This window comes from Anabrus simplex, chromosome 7 (genome assembly GCF_040414725.1).
Source record: "Anabrus simplex isolate iqAnaSimp1 chromosome 7, ASM4041472v1, whole genome shotgun sequence".
NCBI lineage: Eukaryota > Metazoa > Arthropoda > Insecta > Orthoptera > Tettigoniidae > Anabrus > Anabrus simplex.
Genome location: NC_090271.1, coordinates 83,521,405 through 83,542,349, shown reverse-complemented (window position 1 = coordinate 83,542,349; position 20,945 = coordinate 83,521,405). Strand labels below are relative to the sequence as shown.

At 37.8% G+C, this 20,945-nt stretch overlaps 2 protein-coding genes across 6 annotated transcripts in view; one reads left to right on the top strand and one right to left on the bottom strand.

Annotated features, from left to right (window-relative positions):
- Window positions 1-515, bottom strand: part of LOC136876918 (transcription and mRNA export factor ENY2-like) — a 30,880-nt gene extending 30,365 nt beyond the window's left edge. The window contains exon 1 of one of the 3 annotated variants that reach the window (XM_068228589.1): window positions 384-515. Coding sequence is in view for 1 of the 3 variants with exons in the window: in XM_068228586.1 (XP_068084687.1) it covers window positions 25-56 (32 nt within the window). In the remaining 2 variants the exon portion in view is untranslated. The other 2 variants (XM_068228587.1, XM_068228586.1) reach the window with 2 other exon arrangements.
- Window positions 516-609: 94 nt separating this feature from the next.
- Window positions 610-20,945, top strand: part of LOC136877277 (protein FAN) — a 320,909-nt gene continuing 300,573 nt past the window's right edge. For 2 of the 3 annotated variants that reach the window (XM_067151193.2, XM_067151192.2), the window contains exons 1-4: window positions 610-778; window positions 4,129-4,362; window positions 14,058-14,151; window positions 14,231-14,344. In XM_067151193.2, the coding sequence (XP_067007294.2) occupies window positions 762-778; window positions 4,129-4,362; window positions 14,058-14,151; window positions 14,231-14,344 (459 nt within the window). In that variant the 5' untranslated portion in view covers window positions 610-761. The remainder of the gene's footprint in view (window positions 779-4,128; window positions 4,363-14,057; window positions 14,152-14,230; window positions 14,345-20,945) is intronic. The other variant, XM_067151194.2, reaches the window with a different exon arrangement.

Here is a 20,945-nt window from a genome sequence, read left to right as displayed (position 1 = left end):
TGTCAAAGTTACACCACCACTAACCTATGTATTATTGTTTCTCTACCTCCATTCATCGGGAAAAGAGTTATTAGTTGCCCAATTCAATATAACACGATAGTTTTCATACAGTAATCACGCGTTTAAATTGATGATTTTTACATATTTCATGGAACCATGACAGCATTATTGTTCACCAGGAAAAAATAATCATGTCAGTCAATAAATATAATGGCTCCACTGCAGGATTACCTTACTCTTCTTCACAAAATAAACCAATATATTTGAGCTGAATTTAGATGCAGACGAGCGGATGCTATGTAACCTATATAGCAGTTTAAGCAACTTTAACCCAATTCACTAACGTTGTTGACAGGTGATCATCACAATATGGAAACAATTACCGAACGGTATAAACTTTGTTTACATCAACGCAATGCCATCTTGATGCTACCTTTCCTTTTGTTTTTTCAACGTGTTTACGTATATATTCGAGAAAATCTTTGCTGTGTAGAAGGCTGTGGCTGGCTGTGCGAATTTATACAACCGGAGACAGTCGTTATGAGTTTTGTTATGTTTGTATAACATGAAATCCCTAGTTCTAGAATTTCTTTGTAGAAACTGTACTCATCCTCTTTGCTCTATGCTAAAAACAAAAAGTAACCTTTTTATAACACCTGTTCATGAGTTTCTTTGCTGTATTGCGCAATGTTGACAGTTGTGAATGCCGAAATATGCTATCGGTAGTTCTTTGGGTTTTTAATTTATTTGATGAAGAGTAAATGATGGAGAAAGACAGGTAAATTGATTCTAAATATATTTTACATCATCTTTCGTAGACTGTCAGTAGTAGTATTGTTAGGACTTTGCTGAAGATAGTAAATGGTATGAGATTCAAGTTGTTTCCTGCCGCGTTTCAGAAATGAATGCCGCTGCTATTAGCTGTCATTTCACTATGTACCGTGATGTAGTATGTTGCTTCACTGATTATTATAGGGCCTAACTAGAAATGACGAGCATTTTTCCTGTCTTTGCAAGTACTTACCGGTAACGATTGTCTCCATTAGGGTGTTTTTTTTTTTTTTTTTTTTTCTCGTGTCAGGCAGGTAACCTCCTTGGTTCATTTGACCTTTTAGCCGGAGTTTGAGACCGCATCCCCACTTTGACAGCATTTGACCTATCATATGAAGTGTCTCGGCCTGCAGTCACCTCACAACTAGTAGGCTGTGAATGAAAAATTAACAGCTAAATCACCCTGTCTATTAGAAATGTGCAGTATGATTCATATTTAGAAATTCCATATTTACCATAAATGCAGAGAAGGTCCAGAGATTTAGCTCCCAATTTACGTTCAAAGCCGTGCTTGCAAATATCAATCCATCATTGTCTGCCTTGTCTCATTTCCTTAGAACTGGTTTTCCATCTTAGTTCGTAATATTCATGTATCAATACCCGTAATATTGAAAGAAGTACTCTGACAGATAGAGCTGGAGTGAGGAGCATTGCACATGCCATTGCACGGTGTTGCCACATTCCTGCATTCCTTTCTCTTTCCCCTCGCTTCCGGCTCTCTTCTTCATTCGTTCAGACCGCTCTGTTCTGTTGTATACAACTCAGAAGTGAGAGGTTTGGCAACTCCAAGCAACACGAACCGGCAAGCAGGCTTATCTCCATGGTAACCACTGTGGACCTGGTTTCCATGGGAACTATACCCCTACTCCCTTATTCCCACTCAGGCAGGTAGTAAACGGACCTCCCCCTAAGAAAAGTCAGAATGCTTCTTTAAGTTATTACGACCTTAATTTTTCTTTTTCAAAACATAACTTTGATTTTCCTATATGCAGCATCTTCCTTTCTTACAACCATACAATCTTCAGAATCTTTCCACGTTATTTCATGTTATCTCTCCTTAATTGCCAGTACTCCCTTTGTTTACCCTCCTCATATTTCACATTCCTTTCATTTGTTATTTGTCCATTAGGTCTAGTATGTCAGTTATCCTTTGATTCCTAGTTGATCCAGCTTTCCTTTATATCTTTTTATCAGCAGCCCTACTAATCTCATTCCCTAGGACTGTCCACACGTCATCTGTTATATTTTACCTTCTTAAGTCTGTCCGATTGACATACTGTATTTTTTGAAACTTTCCTTTCTTACAACTTATCTTCAATCTTTTTCTTTGCTGCACTATTGTGAGGGCATTGGTGTGGTGCCTGTCTGGACAACAATAATTCGTTCACTATGCTGGTCATAGTACCGTAGCTTACCCACTCTCCTATTTTCTTATTGAATATTAAATCAACTCTTGAATTTCCCATGTTTGATTTTGTGTTGATAATTCTGTAGTTGGGGATTTCTATTGGAGCTATAATCATTGTTTCAGTAGGTCGTATTTTCGTAAGACATTTTCTGAATAAAAATTGGAGATGTTCTTGAGATCCTCCACATTCCAAATAAGCATCATCCAAGTCCATTTTGCAGCATCGTCATGTGATTTTGCTATGGCAGTATGTTGAATGACTTTATCATCTGACACTTTGTTGTGGGAAGTTTCGAAAATGAAATCGCCACACCAGAATTCGTGCTGGCCAACACTCGTCACTGTTTAGCCTTTCCATATCTTTATTTTGAACTAGCTGAAATGCCTTCTTCATTCTAGCTGATCACATTCTCTTTCTTCATTGATACCTTTGCCTCTTAAGAACGAATTCACATCCTCTATAATCATGTCCTTGTATAGCTTGCCAGGTATAGCCATGCGATCAAGTCTTTACCCGAAGTTCTGTGTTATTCCTATTATTATATTGTTTCCATTCCTCCTGTCATGCCTGTTCTTGTTAATTTCGTCTTTCCATTCTTAGTATTTTACTCTGTCATCTTTCCCTTCTATTTCTCTTCCACAGTCGCTCTCCATTGAACGAAGTATGAGTATTTAAAAGCTCTATTCTGTTGATGTTACTGTGATTTCTTTTATTTTTGACAATGCTGTACTAGAGGATCTTGTGTTTGTTTTTTGCCCTATTCTGTTTGCAAGATATTTGCATTTCCATTTTTCAACGTTGACTTTTTTTAAAACTTGGTAGTTTATCCTCTATTTCAGTTTGTTTTCGTGGTTTCTCATTTTCACATCAGGCAAATGCCGGGGCTGTACCTTAATTAAGGCCATGGCCGCTTCCTTCCAATTCCTAGACCTTTCCTACCCCATCATCGCCATAAGACATATCTGTGTCGGTGCAACGTAAAGCAAATAGCAAAAAAATATATATATTTCAGTTTGGTTTCCTTGCTCTCTGGCACAGTAGATAGCTCTTCTTGCACTTTTTCTAGCTTTGACAGCAGTTTTTACATCATTCTGCCATGCTGTTCCTTTTTATTCTTACTTGACTCTGTTGCTTGGTGGTGGTGGTGGTGGTGGTGGTGGTGGTGGTGGTGATGGCGATTATTGTTTTAAGAAGAAGTACAATTGGGCAACCAATCTCTGTTAACAGTAATCAAGGGAAAATGGGAAGAAGTCCAGCACTTAAAGGAATGAATTTATTAGCAAAAGAAAGGCAAGGACCAGAAAGGGCATGAATATGAAAGATTCCGTAGGTCTCAAAATTGAATACCGCGGGGGTCAGAAAAGAACAAGAATTGACTGAGGGAGGTTGGATAGGAAAGATGAAAGCGAGGAGCCTGACACAAGTAAGTGGAAGCAATGCCATATTCAGTTAGTGGATCCATATTGCCAGCCCATGCTCCAAAGTTCAGAGCCCCTATTATTATTTAGTTATTTTTTCACAATTTGCTTTACAATGAACCGACACAGATAGGTCATATAACGACAACGGGACAGGAAAAGGCTAGGAGTGGTAAGGAATCGACCCTGGCCTCGAGTAAGGTACAGCCTCAGCATTGCCTGGTGTGAAAATGGGAAACCACAGAAAACCATCTTCAGTGCTGCTGACAGTGGGGTTTGAACCCACTATCTTCTATCTTCTACGTGACCCAAACAACACAGTCACTCGCATATTGTGTTGTTTTTGTTGTTGTTATTATTATTATTATTATTATTATTATTATTATTATTATTATTAAAATATGACTTGGCCTCATTTTTCATCCCTTGTGCTGCATGATATTGTAATATAACATTTTGTTTTGTTGCAGGTTTTCATTGCTCTTGTTAGAACCAGGGGAAATATATTTTGAAGATTTTAGTGCCTTCTTATTCCCAATTAATGCTACTGAAGATGATTTTGAAAAGAAAAAGGAACTTGGAAGGCTTAAAATGTGTTCTAAGTCCATTGTTTTTGATCCAAAGGATATTTTAAAACCTATAATAAAAATACCTCTCAAGGATTGTTCAAAGATATTTGAATGGACTGGAGAATTATTATCGAAGTGAGTAGTTATTTGATTAAATTAAAAACATTATTTTTAAATGGATATTCAGCTGTAGGTGTAGGCATTGTCGTATTATCACTCAGCTTGTGTACTGATTGACAGATTGCAATCTTTGTTAGTGAATAATCTAGCTGTTCTGTAAAAATTTGGCTGTATATTGTCTCAAATTAAATATTTTGGCTAGACTGAATGTGTGGTTTGGTAATTGGCACAGTAACAATGTCGTCATGGGGCTGCCTCCACTTCTCCACTAAGCATCCTAGGACACGGAGCGCTCTTAGGGCTTACAACAAGTGGCGATATCCCCATGCAAGCCATACATTGCTCCTAACCGAACCTAACCCTATCTTGAAGCAGTGCTTTCCGGTAAACCAGAATCTAATCAGTCACTATTGGTATTTTGTCACCACTGTCAGTATTTTGTCATAAGCAGTAATCTAACCTTCACCATTAATAATTTTGACTCCCTATCAGTAATTTTGACACTGCCAGTAAGAAGTATTAAGGTTGCTCTTTGGCCTAACCAAACTAATCTAACTTAGTCTGCTCCATAGCATAACAATTGCTATTTGCTTTACGTCGCACCGACACAGATATGTCTTATGGCGACGATGGGATAGGAAAGGCCTAGGAAGTGGAAGGAAGCGGCCATGGCCTTAATTAAGGTACAGCCCCGGCATTTGCCTGGTGTGAAAATGGGAAACCACAGAAAACCATCTTCAGGGCTGCCGACAGTGGGGCTCGAACCCACTATCTCCCGATTACTGGATACTGGCCGCACTTAAGCGACTGCAGCTATCGAGCTCGGTAGCATAACAATTAGCGCTATTAGCTGCCATTATAAAAGACCCAGGTTCAGTTTCTGGTACTGCCAAAAATTAAGATTGGCATAGGCCTAAGTGCTGGTACATGGTTAAAATTGTATGTGCAAGTCACCTTGATTTTGGAGTGTGCTTGAATGAGCTGCACCACCTCAGGGCGAGGAAACAAATTTACTTTGCTTTAGGGGTCCTGGGAGGCATTATGACCAACAACAGTGTTTGTCCACTCTGTGATTAATGCGCTTTTCAGTCCTTATATAGGCAGCCATGTATATTCATTGTCCATCGATGTGCAGCTTGAAAACTGCAGAGAAAGTGGGGAGTGAGAGGGAAGGTGGCGTGACATTAATGTTATGACAGCTGCCTCTGTTCCAGGAGGACCCTGTTCAGATTCTGATAATAGGCAAAGAATTTATAGTAAAACCTTGCAAAAAAATCACATTCTTGTGTACACAAATAAAACAAAGTGAATAAAATACAGATAAAATTACAACTAGAGTCATTCAGGGTAAAACTGCTATAAGACAACCGTTCTCATTAATATGGAACGAGAAGATAACAAAATATGTGAAAAGGCACCTAAACAAAGTAAATGTTGAGAATATTGCGCTATGATTCTTAATTGTTGGAAATATTGTATTTATACATGTATACCTCACACTTATTTTTCCAAAAATTGAGTTAAATAATTGGGGTACGAGATATATGTGGAGAATTGGGAAATCTAACTTGTTGAAAACTAACATACTCCTTAACTTTCCACTTTTCGGTCTCTGTACCACATTTTTGATTTGTAGGTATTTGCTAGGAAAACATTCAATCAATCAGTCAATACTGATCTGCCTTTAGGGCAGTCGCCCAGGTGGCAGATTCCCTACCTGTTGTTTTCCTAGCCTTTTCTTAAATGATTTCAAAGAAATCAGAAATTTTATTGAATATCTCCCTTGGTAAGTTATTCCAATCCCTAACTCCCCTTCCTATGAATTAATGTTTGCCCCAATTTGTCCTCTTGAATTTCAACTTTATCTTTGTATTGTGATCTTTCCTACTTTTAAAGACACCACTCAAACTTATTCATCTATTAATGTCATTCCACGCCATCTCACCGCTGACAGCTAGGAACATACCACATATACGTATAAGATTACTAATTTATTTTTTAACCACCTATTCATATACATTTGGGTGTTCTATAATTAGGATCTTGTCCTTATTACATTATAAAAGTACGAGACGTTTCGCCTTTCATAGAAGATATCTTCGTTCATTGTATCTCCTCAAGATTAAATCAGGCACCTGATTTAAAGTTAAAATATGATTATTAAGATTTAACATTTACACACTTAAAAATAGGAGCAGTTAAAAAGAAAAGTTGGATAACAATTTTGGTCTTATCTTCAATAACAACATATCATCCGTTAGCTGTAAATAATTGATGGCTGTGTCAAAAGTACATAGCACAATGCTTCATAGTAGTAGTCTATCTCGATGTTTTTATAATGTTACAATTTTTCAAAATGTTTAGGAAATACATTCCAACATTATGGAATCAGTTAATTAAGACCTTATTCAGAAATAATGTCATTAAAGTTGTAAAACCATCTGGTTAAAGTCTTTGATTCGAGAGATTAAGATTTATGATTATTGATTTGTAAATACGTTATTGATGAATTGGCGTTTGACGTAGTCCATTACGAAGAGATCAAATGTTAAAGTATGACGACAACTTGATTTGAGTATCTTAAATGAAAATAGGCCATCATTAATCTTGTTAAAGATGTAAAGTTATAAGTAGCACAGCTTGATGGTATTGGTACTTATTGAATACTAGCGTTTTGGCCAAAAGGGACATCTAACTTGTGATGGATAATATGATATGTCAAGCATGTGTAGACTGTCTGAAATTAAAGAAATTTATTATTAAACTTACTGTTCAAAAAAGTGAGCTACGCAATGAAGATGAATATATTAGAGTTACCACTTACCCCTTAGGCCGCTAAGATGTTAGGGACCAGGGGCTGCCTGTCAACTTGTTGGGAATATTAGCTGACATGGTATTAAAAATTTAAAACAAGTTATTGTCTTGAAAACCCATTTTCTGAAGTAGGATCGGCTTTTTATATCTTCTATGTCATTCAAGTTTTTTGTTTTTATTGAAATGCTGGTCCAAAAAGATGTATAGATTTTCATAATCAGTCATAAGTCTGCCTTCCTCGAGATTTTCATATTCAGTCACAAGTCTGCCTTTCTGTCGATTCTTTTTATGATTTTCAAATTTCGTTCTATTGAGATAAATTAGTGACCAGTATCCCGCATGTGGATACTCATTGCGGAAAGTTTATTGTGTTTTTGAGCGTTAAAGTGTTCTGAATATCTAGTTTGGAAGCTACGTCCAGTTTGACCGAGAGAAAAATTACATTCTGAAGAATTGAGTCTATAAATTCCTGAGCCTGTATAGCGGTTGTTATTTACGTTGACTATGTTTTGATTAAAGAATATGTTTTGATTGTGTTCCGCATTTTGAAGGCGATGTTAACTTCGTGTTTTATTAGGGGCTTAGCTATCTGATGGATAATCGGATTTTTATATGTAAAAGTTGCGTACTTTGGTTTATTAGGTTTTATTGGAGAAAGTTGTGTTGTCAGTTTTAGTTTTACTTTGTTAATAATTTGATGAATCGTGCTGGTGTTGAAGCTGTTGAATTTGGCTATTTCTTTTATGTAATCTAGTTTTTTTTCCAAATTATTAGTCAAAAGGGGAATTTTTCGAGCTATATATATATATTAAACTATAATATGAAGCCTGTTTATGGGAGTTTGGGTGCAATGCACTATTTTTTATTATTAACGGAGTGAAGGAAAGTTTGCAGTAGATCTGAAAGTCAAATTTATTATCGATTCATGTGATAACGATGTCTAAAAAATTAATTGAACTATTACTCTCATCCTCTTTTGTGAATTTTATATTATTATCTAAAGTATTTAAAAATGTAAGAATGTTGTCACTATTATTGCATTGTTTGTCAATTATTACTAACGTATCGTCAACATAACGGAGCCATAGGTGAAGTCCGTTAATGTTTTTTACTATTTTTTGTGTTTCAAAAATTGTCCATATAAATGTCAGCCAATATTCCTGAAATAGGGTCACCCATCGCCAAACCTTTTTCATGATAATTTTGTTGTTGAAGTAATTATTGTTTAAAATGAAACTTAATAATTTGATAAATTCTTCAGTTTCAATTTTGCTTAGTCCACTATGTCAGTCCCACATACAAAACTTCAAAATTTCTTCATAATTTTCTTTAAAAACATTTCAAATTCAATAACAAAAGTCCCATTAAAAACTCATTTGACTTATGCAAAACATTAAGAAATGTTATTCTATTTCCCAACCACATTCTATAATAATTTGATATTACCAATATGTATCCGAACATTTCACTCAATAAAACCATTAACATCATAAAAACAACCTTTCTAAACACAGTGGACTAAGCAAAATTGAAATTGAAAAATTAATCAAATTATTTTGTTTTAAACAATAACTACTTCACGTTTAACAACTAAATATATCACCAAAAAGGTTTGGCGATAGGTGACCCTATTTCGGGAATGTTGGCTGACATTTACATGAACAATCTGGAACACAAAAAATAACAAAAAAACATTAACGGGCTTCACCTGTGGCTCCGTTATGTTGATGATACGTTAGTAATAATTGAGAAACAATGCAATAATAGTGACAACTTTCTTACATTTTAAAATACTTTAGATAATAATATAAAATTCACAATTGAGGATGAGAGTAATAGTTTGATTAATTTTTTAGACATCATTATAACACGAATGGATAATAAATTTGACTTTCAGATCTACTGCAAACTTTCCTTCACTCCGTTAATAATAAATAATAGTGCATTGCACCCAAACTCCCATAAACAGGCTTCATATTATAGTTTAATATATATATAGCTCGAAAAATTCCCCTTTTGACTAATAATTTGGAAAAAAAACTAGATTACATAAAAGAAATAGCCAAATTCAACGGCTTCAACGCCAACACGATTAATAAAATTATTAAAAAAGTAAAACTGACAACACAACTTTCTCCAATAAAACCTTATAAACCAAAGTACGCAACTTTTACGTATACAAATCTGATTATCCATCAGATAGCTAAACCCCTATAAAAAATAAAAAATATTTTTTAAAAACCCATAAAGTTAACATCACCTTCAAAACGCAGAACACAAGTATGAAGGATGAGTTTTCCACCTAATCAATTTTTTATTTACAAAATGTTTAAAATTATCTAATCAAAACATAGTCAACGTAAATAACAACCACTATACAGGCTCAGGAATTTATAGATTCAATTATTCAGAGTGTACTTTTTCGTATATCGATCAAACTGGATTTAGCTTTCAAACTAGATATTCAGAACACTTTAACGCTCAAAAAACCGAATAAATTTTCCGCAAAAAGTATCCACATGACAGATACTGGTTACCAATTCACCTCAATAGAACAAGATTTGAAAATCATAAAAAGAATCGAGAAAGGCAGACTTATGACTGAACATGAGAATCTCGAGAAAGGCAGACTTATGACTGAATATGAAAATCTATACATATTTTTGGACCAGCATTTCAATAAAGACAAAAGCTTGAATGACATAATAAATATAAAAAGCCCCCCATATGATCAAATTCTGATCCTACTTCAAAAAATGGATTTTCAAGACAATAACTTGTTTTAAATTTTTAATACCATGTCAGCTAATATTCCCAACAATTCAACATGAACCCCCCTCCGCTCTACCACCCCTGTTTCCAATAACTCTCCTCCACATGAGACAACAAGCCTATAGCTCCTCCTTCCCAAGCGCTTCCCGTTCCACCACGACCTCATGGATAAAATATGAGAAGTATGAACCGAGCGACTCCAGTAGTTCGACAACACTTATTACACGAACAGGTAACATCTTAGCGGCCTAAGGGGTAAGTGGTAACTTTAATTTATTCATCTTCATTGCGTAGCTCACTTTTTTGAACAGTACGTTTAATAATTAATTTCTTTAATTTCAGACAGTCTACACACTCTTGACATCTCATATTATCCATCACAAGTTAGATGTCCCTTTTGACCAACACCATCAAGCTGTGCTACTTATAACTTTACTTCTTTAACAAGATTAATGATGGCCTGTTTTGATTTAAGATACTCAAATCAAGTTGTCATCATACTTCAACATTTGATTTCTTCGTAATGGACTACATAAATGCCAAATCATCAATTACGTATTTACAAATCAATAATCATAAATGTTAATCTCTCAAATCAAAGACTTTAACCAGATGGTTTTACAACTTTAATGATATTATTTCTGAATAAGTTCTTAATTAATTGATTCCATAATGTTGGAATGTATTTCCTAAACATTTTGAAAAATTGTAACATCATAAAAACATCAAGTTAGACTACTACTATAAAGCATTGTGCTATGTACTTTTGACACAGTCATCAATTATTTACAGCTAACGGATGATATATTGTTATTTAACCTTTAGAATACCGGAGAGCGCAAAAGCGTTCCTCGGCGAGCGAGCGAAAATTGCCGGGAACGCAATAGCGCTCCTTACGCAAGCAGTTCTGTATTTGCTTGCAGTTCTTAGCTTCCAGACATATAGCGGCACAATGCAGGTGATCTAGACCCTTCGGAACATGTAGTTAGAAAAAAATGCTAGTCACTCTAATACATCGAAGGTTTCCGGCGACGCAGGGTGGGAAAGGTTAGGATTAGGAAGGTAGCAGCCATGGCCTGAATTAAGGTACAGTCCCAGCATTCCTGGTGTGAAAATTGGGAAACTACGGAAAACAATCTTAATGGCTGCCGACGGTGGGATTCGAACCCACCATCCCCCGAATGCAAGCGCATAGCTACACAATACTAACTGCACGACAACTAGCTCAGTCATTTTTGAAAATATGTATTTTTCTATCAGCTGAGGATTTTTTTAAATCGTCATATTTTGTATAGGCTACCCGAGATGTACAGTAGCCCGCTGGTTTTCTGATTCAACATACTGTTGGTTAAGTTATTGCGTCTGTCCACATATGATTGAAGTCTTGTGCAACGATGTGACATATGAACTGAGAGAATACTGAGCCGTTCTTCCCAATATAAAACAGGTACTTTTGAGTGGTCATGAGCATGACTCATAGTCTTAGGGCAGGCTAGAGTCGAGTTTGTCAAATGTCAACTAAGTTATAATAGTAAGATTCATTAAACTAATAAATAGTATAACCTAATAGCCTCCCTACTTACTAGCTACTTCAGAATTATGTTTTGACTACCTTTTTAACACTGCAAATAAATCCATCTATTATTTAAACCTCCCTGTAAGAAGAGGACAGTGAATGCAAATGGGTATTATTTTCAAATGAGCTGAGCTTGAGAATCCATTATAGCATACGATTCTTTCAGTGTACTGTACCATGGCTCACTGTATTTCTCGCTGCAGCGGAAGCTCGGCTCTCCGCCAGTGTCCAACTGTCCAGTGTGCCGATAAGGAGCCGTGTATCTTGTGTCTCTGAGCCATGCTCATTCACGATTCTTTCGGTGTGCCATGGCTCACTGTATGTCTCGCTGCAGCGGAAGCTCGGCTCTCCGCGTGTCCAGTGAGCCGATAAGGAGCCGTGTGTATCTTGTGTCTCACTGAGCCGCGCTCGTTCACGATTCTTTCGATGTGCCACGATTCACTGTCTCGCTGCAGCAGAAGCTCGGCTCCCCATCAACGTCCAGTGAGTGCGCCACTCAGCACTGTTCGCTGAGAGTAAGCTGAATCGTGTGCCGTGAGCTCGCTGTTCCTGTGAATCGATTCACTCGGACACTTGAATAAATCGATACACTGCTTCGAATCATGCATTCTGTAGCGAACATTACTAGGTATGAATAAGGAAAGAGAGACATGCAGGGGAGGCTACCTTGTGTAATCAACTTGCCTGTGATTACTACTATCACTAGTACTATAACCTGGCTCAGAACAAGATGGCCCCTCTCCATCCCCTTCTCCATGTAACAATACCCCACTTGCTGCATAGTAAAAGCCAGATTGCAATGCAAGAGTGGCCGGTGTTCTTTGACATCAGAGTCTAGTATTTGAGCTGATTTAGAAGGCTCAGGCTGGAGATCATCTACTTGTCACCGCCACTCCATAGCTCAAAAATGTATAGACAATGTTATATTTATCTAATATAAAAACTGCTGCTCTACAAGTGTAAGACAGGCTGAAAAGCAGGGGACTGTGTGAGCAGACTGAACCACCCCACATTTGGCAATGCCGTGTTCTATTATATTGGAGTGTACCTTTTCATAAAACAGGGAGGGGAGTAAAGTTTGCTGTTCCAGGAAAAAGGTTGTCATGTTTTGAGTCGGACATTACCTCGAGTTTTGGGGGTGCTGAACATAGCACATTGTACTAATGAGTCAATCCTGCAACAACTCGGCATCAGAACAAGACTGTTGACCCTTATCAACCAAAAACAACTCAGATATTTTGGTCATATTGCCAGAAGACAGTAGGCAATGGAAATACTTATCATAGAGAGAAAAGTCGAAGACCAAAGACCTAGAGGACGTGCACCGTTACGATGTATGGACCAGATCAAGAACTTGACCAGGATGAGCTTACAGCAAGCAAGTCACCATGCCCAAAGCAGAGACTCCTGGAGGAAGATCACCAAAAGCATTGTCACATGATGCCACTACACCCTTACGAAGGGTTGGACTAAAAGAGAGAGAACATGTAATGCCAGTGTTGCAGTACGAGTCTTACGGGCAATGCTTTAATGTTATCTAGTTCTGCTTCCCTTTAAAGCATCTCTAAAAAACTTAAAATTGGGACATAAAACCAATAAAATTATTAGTGTTACTTCCCTCTAAAACAGTAATCAACCACTACATTGAAACCAAAGCTGTACGGGATATTAATGTTATGGTGGTGCATCACTTATGTTATTAGAGAAACAAGTGTTCATCTGTAAAAGTTATTCTAAATAAAAATTTGCTAGTTATGTGCATACCGGGCGAGTTGGCCGTGCGTGTAGAGGCCCGCGGCTGTGAGCTTGCATCCAGGAGATAGTAGGTTCGAATCCCACTATCGGCAGCCCTGAAAATGGTTTTCCGTGGTTTCCCATTTTCACACCAGGCAAATGCTGGGGCTGTACCTTAATTAAGGCCACGGCCGCTTCCTTCCAACTCCTAGGCCTTTCCTATCCCTTCGTCGCCATAAGACCTATCTGTGTCGGTGCGACGTAAAGCCCCTAGCAAAAAAAAAAAAAAAAAGTTATGTGCATAGGCCTAAGGAATTTGTTACAAATATCTTACCAAGCTCGATAGCTGCAGTCGCTTAACAGCAGCCAGTGTCCAGTATTCGGGAGATAGTGGGTTCGAACCCCACCACCGGCAGCCCCGAAGATGGTTTTCCATGGTTTCCCCATTTTCACACCAAGCAAATGCTGGAGCTGTACCTTAATTAAGGCCATGGCAGCCTCCTTTCATCTCCTATCCCTTTCCTGTCCCATCGTCGTTATAACACCTATCTGTGTCGGTGCGACGTAAAGCAGATTGTAAAAACAAAAAAAATCTTAACATTAAAACATCAGGCATATGTGTATTTGGTGAGACTCTCAAGGGTTCAGCTCAAAAAAATGACAAAAATTAGTTTAAGAGAAGTTTTACTGAATGCATGGCAGGTGACTTGACTATGTTATGGAAGGCCATTGACCACTAGAGTACAGTGGACACTTAACTTAATTTATATTTTCAGTGCAACCTATTTTGATGTTTGGAAAACTTCTGTTACAGAGTATCACCTCAAAGTAATGCAATTGCTGTTGACTGCAATCAGTATGTGGAGATGTTGGAGGGGAATGTATTGGCTCCATACATTTTTAAGTCAGTAAGTAAATTCAACAGCATATCTTGCAGAAGAATTGTGTTTCATTTTGTGTTATTCAATAAACTTTCTGTATTCTCAGGAAAAATGTAGGTTCCTGTTCCTGCTGAATTACGCTAAAGCTGGAGATTGTTTACCTCAATTTTGCCAACTTCATCGTGCTTCAACACTTCCAGCTGCTGAGCAGAGCAGTATGGTAAGTTAGCAAGATAATTTTTTATACAGTGAGATAAATGAACTTCCGAGTTCGTTTATTTTAATGTTTATTTTGTGGGCTTAAGAATTCCTAAACTTCACAGTATTACAGAACCAGTATCCATCATAAGAAAGGGGATGAGTAAACGGTAAACTCCTTCCCTTACAATGATAGACACAGCCATTATGTGTATTTAAATCAGAAATGTGGTAATGTAACTGTTCTTTTATTTCAATTGTGATTTCTCAGATTAATATCTTGTTAGTGTGTTCACAGGCCACATTATTGTATAAAATTTTGTATCTAGTTTATAACAAGCCCTTTTTCATCAGTGATGGTTATGGCTATAAATGCTTGCTTATGAGAAATCTTACCATTACATTGGAAGAGGAAGGAATTTGGAGAAGGCAGTGGATCAGAATCATCTGATTATCCATTGAGCAATCATGTCATTCTATTTACAGAACGACAAATGGGTTAAAGACTCGGCTGCTCTCAAGATTCGAACATTTGCTTCCCTTAGGATCACCTACAGACAGAAGTGTATCATAATATGAGGGCTTCGGTTTTAGAATGGTAGTCCATAATGTAAATCCATTTTTATTTTTATTTTCCTTAGCATTCGTAGCCTAAAATGTAAGGAAATCATCGCATTCAGCACCAGCTTTTGAAGTGAAATAATCATGTGTCAAAGGATTAATCAAAATAGAAAAATTATCGTAAATGCTCAGGTAAATTAAACGGTGTATGGCTTTTAGTGCCGGGAGTGTCGGAGGACATGTTTTGCTCACCAGGTGCAGGTCTTTTGATTTGACATCCGTAGGCGACCTGTACATCAGAATGAGGATGATATGATGATGAAGACGACACATAAACCCAGCCCTCGAGCCAGCAAAATTAACCAATGATAATTAAAATTCTCAACCCTGCCGGGAATCGAATCCGGGACCCCTGTGACCAAAAGCCAGCATGCTAACCATTTAGCCATGGAGCCGGACAATGCTCAGGTAATAAAAGCTAACATAAGCAATTCATTTTCTTCCTGTTTTTTTTCAATTTTCTTTACTTCTTTACTTCGCGAAAGCTTGACTCGCGAGCGTTGCTGGAACAGCCCGACGTACTTAACACGCACCGTACGAGGAAAAAGCTCAATCATTTCTTTCAACAAATGTTTCAACGGGGTTAATAACACCCACTTGACCGTCTTTTGGATCCAATTGATTACCGCACCAACATAATTACTGACATCAGCTAGCTTTGACACAACATTTTATCATTAGCAACATCTCCACAAGAAGTCCAATTTTCTTTTCTACGACTTTCAGATGTATCAACCGTACATATTTTAACATATTTGATACATTCATACTTCTGTTTTAAATAACTGACAGTGATTTTACTATCATGAACTCATGCTATGGGAATGGAACAAACATCCCCCTTGGATGATTGTGCATACACTCAAGGCCGTCACAGTCTTAATGATGTATAAGAAGAGGATCCATTTTGGTTTTAAACGCTCAAATATTCATGATTAACCACATTTTAATCTTCAAAAACTGTTAATTTACAGTATTTTAACATACTTTCTGTGCAATATCGTTATTTTAGACGTTATAGCAGAGGCCTATAATATTTTATGAAATCATTGTCCAACATTTTACTCTGTAGTTTATAAGATTAGAAAGATTCCATATCCATTATTTTTTAAGATTGATATAGGCTGATGATGCCCGTAAAAAAAGGGTGAAACATGTACCTATGACTTTTATGTATTATGTATAAATTTTAACCACATGAAATAGTGGATTATATTGTATTGTATTGAACAGGTGGATCTATAAATATTATAATAATATTTGAAAGATACGACCATCTGTGTCCAACATCGAGGGAGCTGCCCTCTCTAGTATAATCACGGAAGTTGTTAAGTCATTCAAGTTGAGGCCGGAAGAGGCCATTAGCAATAACAGAACAGTAATATTTATGAAATTGCCATGCAGATATGGCTCATCATCACGCTGCCCCCTTTTTAAAATGTCTTTTCTTGTTGATCAGACAAGGAGACACATTTTAAAATGTGGTTCAAAAACCTTAAACCTAAAGTGCGCACACTATTTAATACTATGGATCTAAAATCTAACTAAAACTCTAAATATACAGGTTTACACACGATTACAACAGTGAGTTACAACAATGGACAATAAAATGCAGTCCACCTCGATCTGAGGTTCGTACACTCTTGAACAATATCCCGCTGAATCAATCAGTCCATTTTACATAATTCATTCAATATGTTCACGAATTAGAAGTCAGATAGTCAAGGGAAACATCGTAACCAAGGATAACGTCGTCACGTACTCAAAGGACTCGGAATTTGTTTCGTTCCATCTTCAGTGAGCTACAGCGATATTCCCTTCCTTTCCTTTTTTAAATTGTTTTTTTATTTCCCTGAAAAGGAAAAGAACTTTAGAACACTGGTAATTACACAACAAGCAAGATAAATATATGTTAGCATCAAAATATAATGGAATAGAAATAGGGTTTTACGTGCATCGTTGATGGTAAGGCTTCAATAAAGACTCATGAGCCTTTGATATCCTCTTACTCATAATATCCTCCAGTTCAACAGTAACAGGTCCTAGGAATTTCACAATTCTCTTGGGATTGGGCCATTTTTTGCAAAGTTTTGTTGCGATTTAGTTCGCTGCCGAGCTGATGGGAAATTTTTTTACTATGACCAGATCTCCAACTTCCAGGGTGACCTTTTTCCTCCCTGGGTTGAATCTTTTTGCCACGCGGTTGCAGGCTCTGAGCAGGTGTGCGACGGCTTCCTTCCTTTTTGCCTCGACATTCATGTTCCTTGACGACTCGGACAGATATCCAATGTCCCACTTCAACTGGAACGGATCAGCAAGACTTCTCCCTAGAAACAAATCAGCTGGCATGCGGTGGTGAGATTCATGCAGAGCGTTGTTGAAGGCTAAAACAAAAAATGCCAAATTATCATCCCAACTGCACTGATCAGCGCTGTGGAATGCACTCAGACATGATTTTAAATTACGGTGGAATCTTTCCACATGAGACGGCTTGGGGTAGTGAGGGCTCGGAAAAACATGCTTCACTCCCCAGCCGAAACACAGGTGACGAAATTTATTGCAGTTGAAGGTAGACACATTGTCCATAACTAAGACCTTTGGAGGCCCATAAACTCCCAGAATGTGCCGGGATAGAATGTAGACGGCGCTGCTCGAGTTCATTTTGCGGACCGGGAACAATCAAACGAATTTAGAGAAAAAGCATCAACAATGGATAGGATCCCAATGTTATTCTTTTTGGATTTCATGAGAAAACCAAAGTAATCAACAAATAACTTTTCTCCAGGGTACGACGCAACATCAGCGGAATGGAGCCCAATTTCAGAGGTTTGCGCAGGTTTACATCGATGGCAAACGTTGCAGCTCTTCACATACTCTAATACATCCTTTTTGAGATTTGGCCAAAAATTCATGAGAGACTCAATGTAAGGTTTTGTACTGACCTAGATGGGCGTCCAGGTAGGAGTCATGAAAATATTGCAACATCATGGATCTTAATTTTACAGGAACAAAAATTTTGTCTTTACCATTTTTACGGTTACGACGAACCAACAACCCTCATTTGATCCCAAGTGACTTGTCTCAAAAAGACCCATCAGCCACTCCTTTTATCAGTTCCAAACACTCACTGTCTTCCTTTTGGTGTACGGAAATGTCCGTGAAGGACCAAGGATAATTTTGAAGGATATTAACACTTTCAGTCAGATGGTAGTTTTCCTCGGACTCAACCTCACAATCTTTGACCCCGTCGAACATTCGCGACAAACAGTCGGCCACAACATTCTCTTTTCCACAAACGTGCACAACCGTGAATTTATAGGCTGATAGCCGGAGGATCCACCTAGCTGTCCTGCCAAGTCGCTTTACGCTGGCGCTCATCCACAATAGGGCTTGATTATCCATATGGACGAAGAAATGACTGTGCTCCAAATACGAATGGAATTTCTCAACACCTAAAACTACGCTCTGCTACCATTTGAGTCACACCCCCTCCCATCGTGGAAACAATCCCAGTACAAATAAATACCATGAGAGATTTGAGACATAGATCGTGACTAGGAAAGGCCAAAAAAAAACAGCCTTGAACTGGAAAGGAGCCTCTTTACAAATTAAAAATAGTAAGAGACTAATTCTATAAGTAATAAAAATCAAGTACATGTAATGAGGGTTTATTAAAATCATAAAATGAAGGTAGGAGGAAAGGAAAATAATCAGTTTAAAGGATAAGAATGGGTACATATATAAGCAGTCCTGGTCCAGTTGATGGCACAACATTGTTATGTGAGCATGAAGTTACAAAACCCAAAAATATTAAAACATTCGGCGAGCTCACTCACTTAAGTACAATACCGTTATTGAATGTACCAGTATTAATATTGGTGCCACAGACCAAAAGGGATCGTTCTTTCCACGAGTATATTTCAATTCATTTTTCACACAACATCGTTCCGACACCATCCTCATAGTAACAATCACCACAGATCGTCTAACACCCACGCATCAAGGAGAAAACCCCACATTGAAAAATAAAATAAAATATGTAAGATATCAGAGAAATAACTCCGGACCAAGGAGATAATATAAATAACCAAAGAGGAAAATCCCAGGCATGCACATAGCCAAAATGAAAGAAACATAAAATCCCTATAGGTAAGCGAGCGGCCAAGACAGGTGCGAAGGCTAAAGAAATAGCACCATACGAAAATGCATGAATAAGATACAGAAACAAGATCAAAATGTAAATTCAGCTGATTGATACGTCATTCATTCACTCCCCTCTCATACTAACATTCACACACACATTCAGGCACAGCTGGGATCGGCAAGCAATATGAGCACCAGCGTAAGTTAAACGACGAACTCAATTTCGTATGAGAAGGTCACAAACGAGGTTTCATTTATATCAGAAGTTGCGTGCACAGGATAAACAAATTCAGCTGTGGCATCAGAGAAATCCCGCAGTCATGCACAAACCCATCAGGGTTCGCACTTCGTACGACACGAGTGGAAGCTCGCGCCGACACATAGGGTAAACAGTTATCAGATGGCAAATTACATAAAAATGCAGCGCACATGAACATAAGTAATACGAGACCCAAACATCAACATATCATAATCACAATAACCACAAGAACAACATGCAGTCCGTTCACACTGCGGAGTGAACGACACATATCAATCAGCTATAAATAATACAACAAATAATACGAAAGAACACCCATACCTGAAGTATATTAACCAGCGAGGAAAAGAGAAGGATGGTGGTATAAGCTAAGTTTGAATCGTGTAAAGACCTTTCTGTAAGTCAAAAACGCTACTCCGATATGCGTGGGGTCCATTTTTATTCTTCACTCAAAACCAAAGCAAAGATTAGAGTCAAAGAGATAAAATTCACACCTCATCGGAAAGATACGACCAATACCAAAATAAATGGTCCGTTATTGGACATAAATTTTCCAGCTAACTCATTTCTGGTTGCCAGCATTTCGCCCTCGTGTGCTAGGTTGGGCTCATCAGTTGGTACCTAGCACACCTACCAAGACGCTGGCTAGTGCATACCGTGGAGGCCACTGCGTAGGCTACTTAGAGCCACCGGGCGTGCCAATGCACCATTTATTTATAATGTATAATGTCCAATAACGGACCTTTTATATTGGTATTAAAAAAATTTTCTCATTCGGGACAAATATTTCAGATTCCCTATGGGAATCAACATCTATATCATGATACGACCATCCCTGTCCAACATCGAGGGAGCTGCCCTCTCTAGTATAATCACGGAAGTTGTTAAGTCATTCAAGGTGAAGCCGGAAGAGGCCATTAGCAATAACAGAACAGTAATATTTATGAAATTGCCATGCAGATATGGCTCTGCAGCCCTCAACAATGATTCCATTGAAGTGGACCGCAAGGATTATGGCTCCTCCTTGTCTGAGCATCTTCCACACTTTGTATGTTGTCCAGTCCTGTTGCTTTGCTATTCTGCATCCAGGTCACAGCTTCTAACACCTCTTCAGCAGTAACTGGGTGAAACAGGTCCAGCATTTGGGTCACTTCTTACTTGTTATTTAAACAGGCCTAACATCTAGGTCATCAGCCCTCAGTCACTTTGTCTGGCCAGGTTAACTAACCCTGCTATGTTAACAGAGTAAAACGTACAGGCAGCATCTGAACACCAAGTGTTGAGCACTGGGAAATAACCTGACAACATAGAGGAGCCAACAGCTGCAGGCAGAGGAGTTTTTTCAGGAGGGTTGTTGACCCCTAATAGAGGAAATACCACTGAATTCCATCAGATTAGGGGTGGTTATCAACAGTGGCTGTTCCCTGTGTTCAGGCTGGCCGACTTAAAATTCTACAACAGATAACACAACACATTGGTTGGAGCACTTCTTTATTGTATCAAATGAAAATGGCTGTTAAATATATTACATTTATTTCTAATGGCTAAAATCATAGTAGTAGTAGTTAACACATTTTATGGCCTTCAGTATAAACTGTCT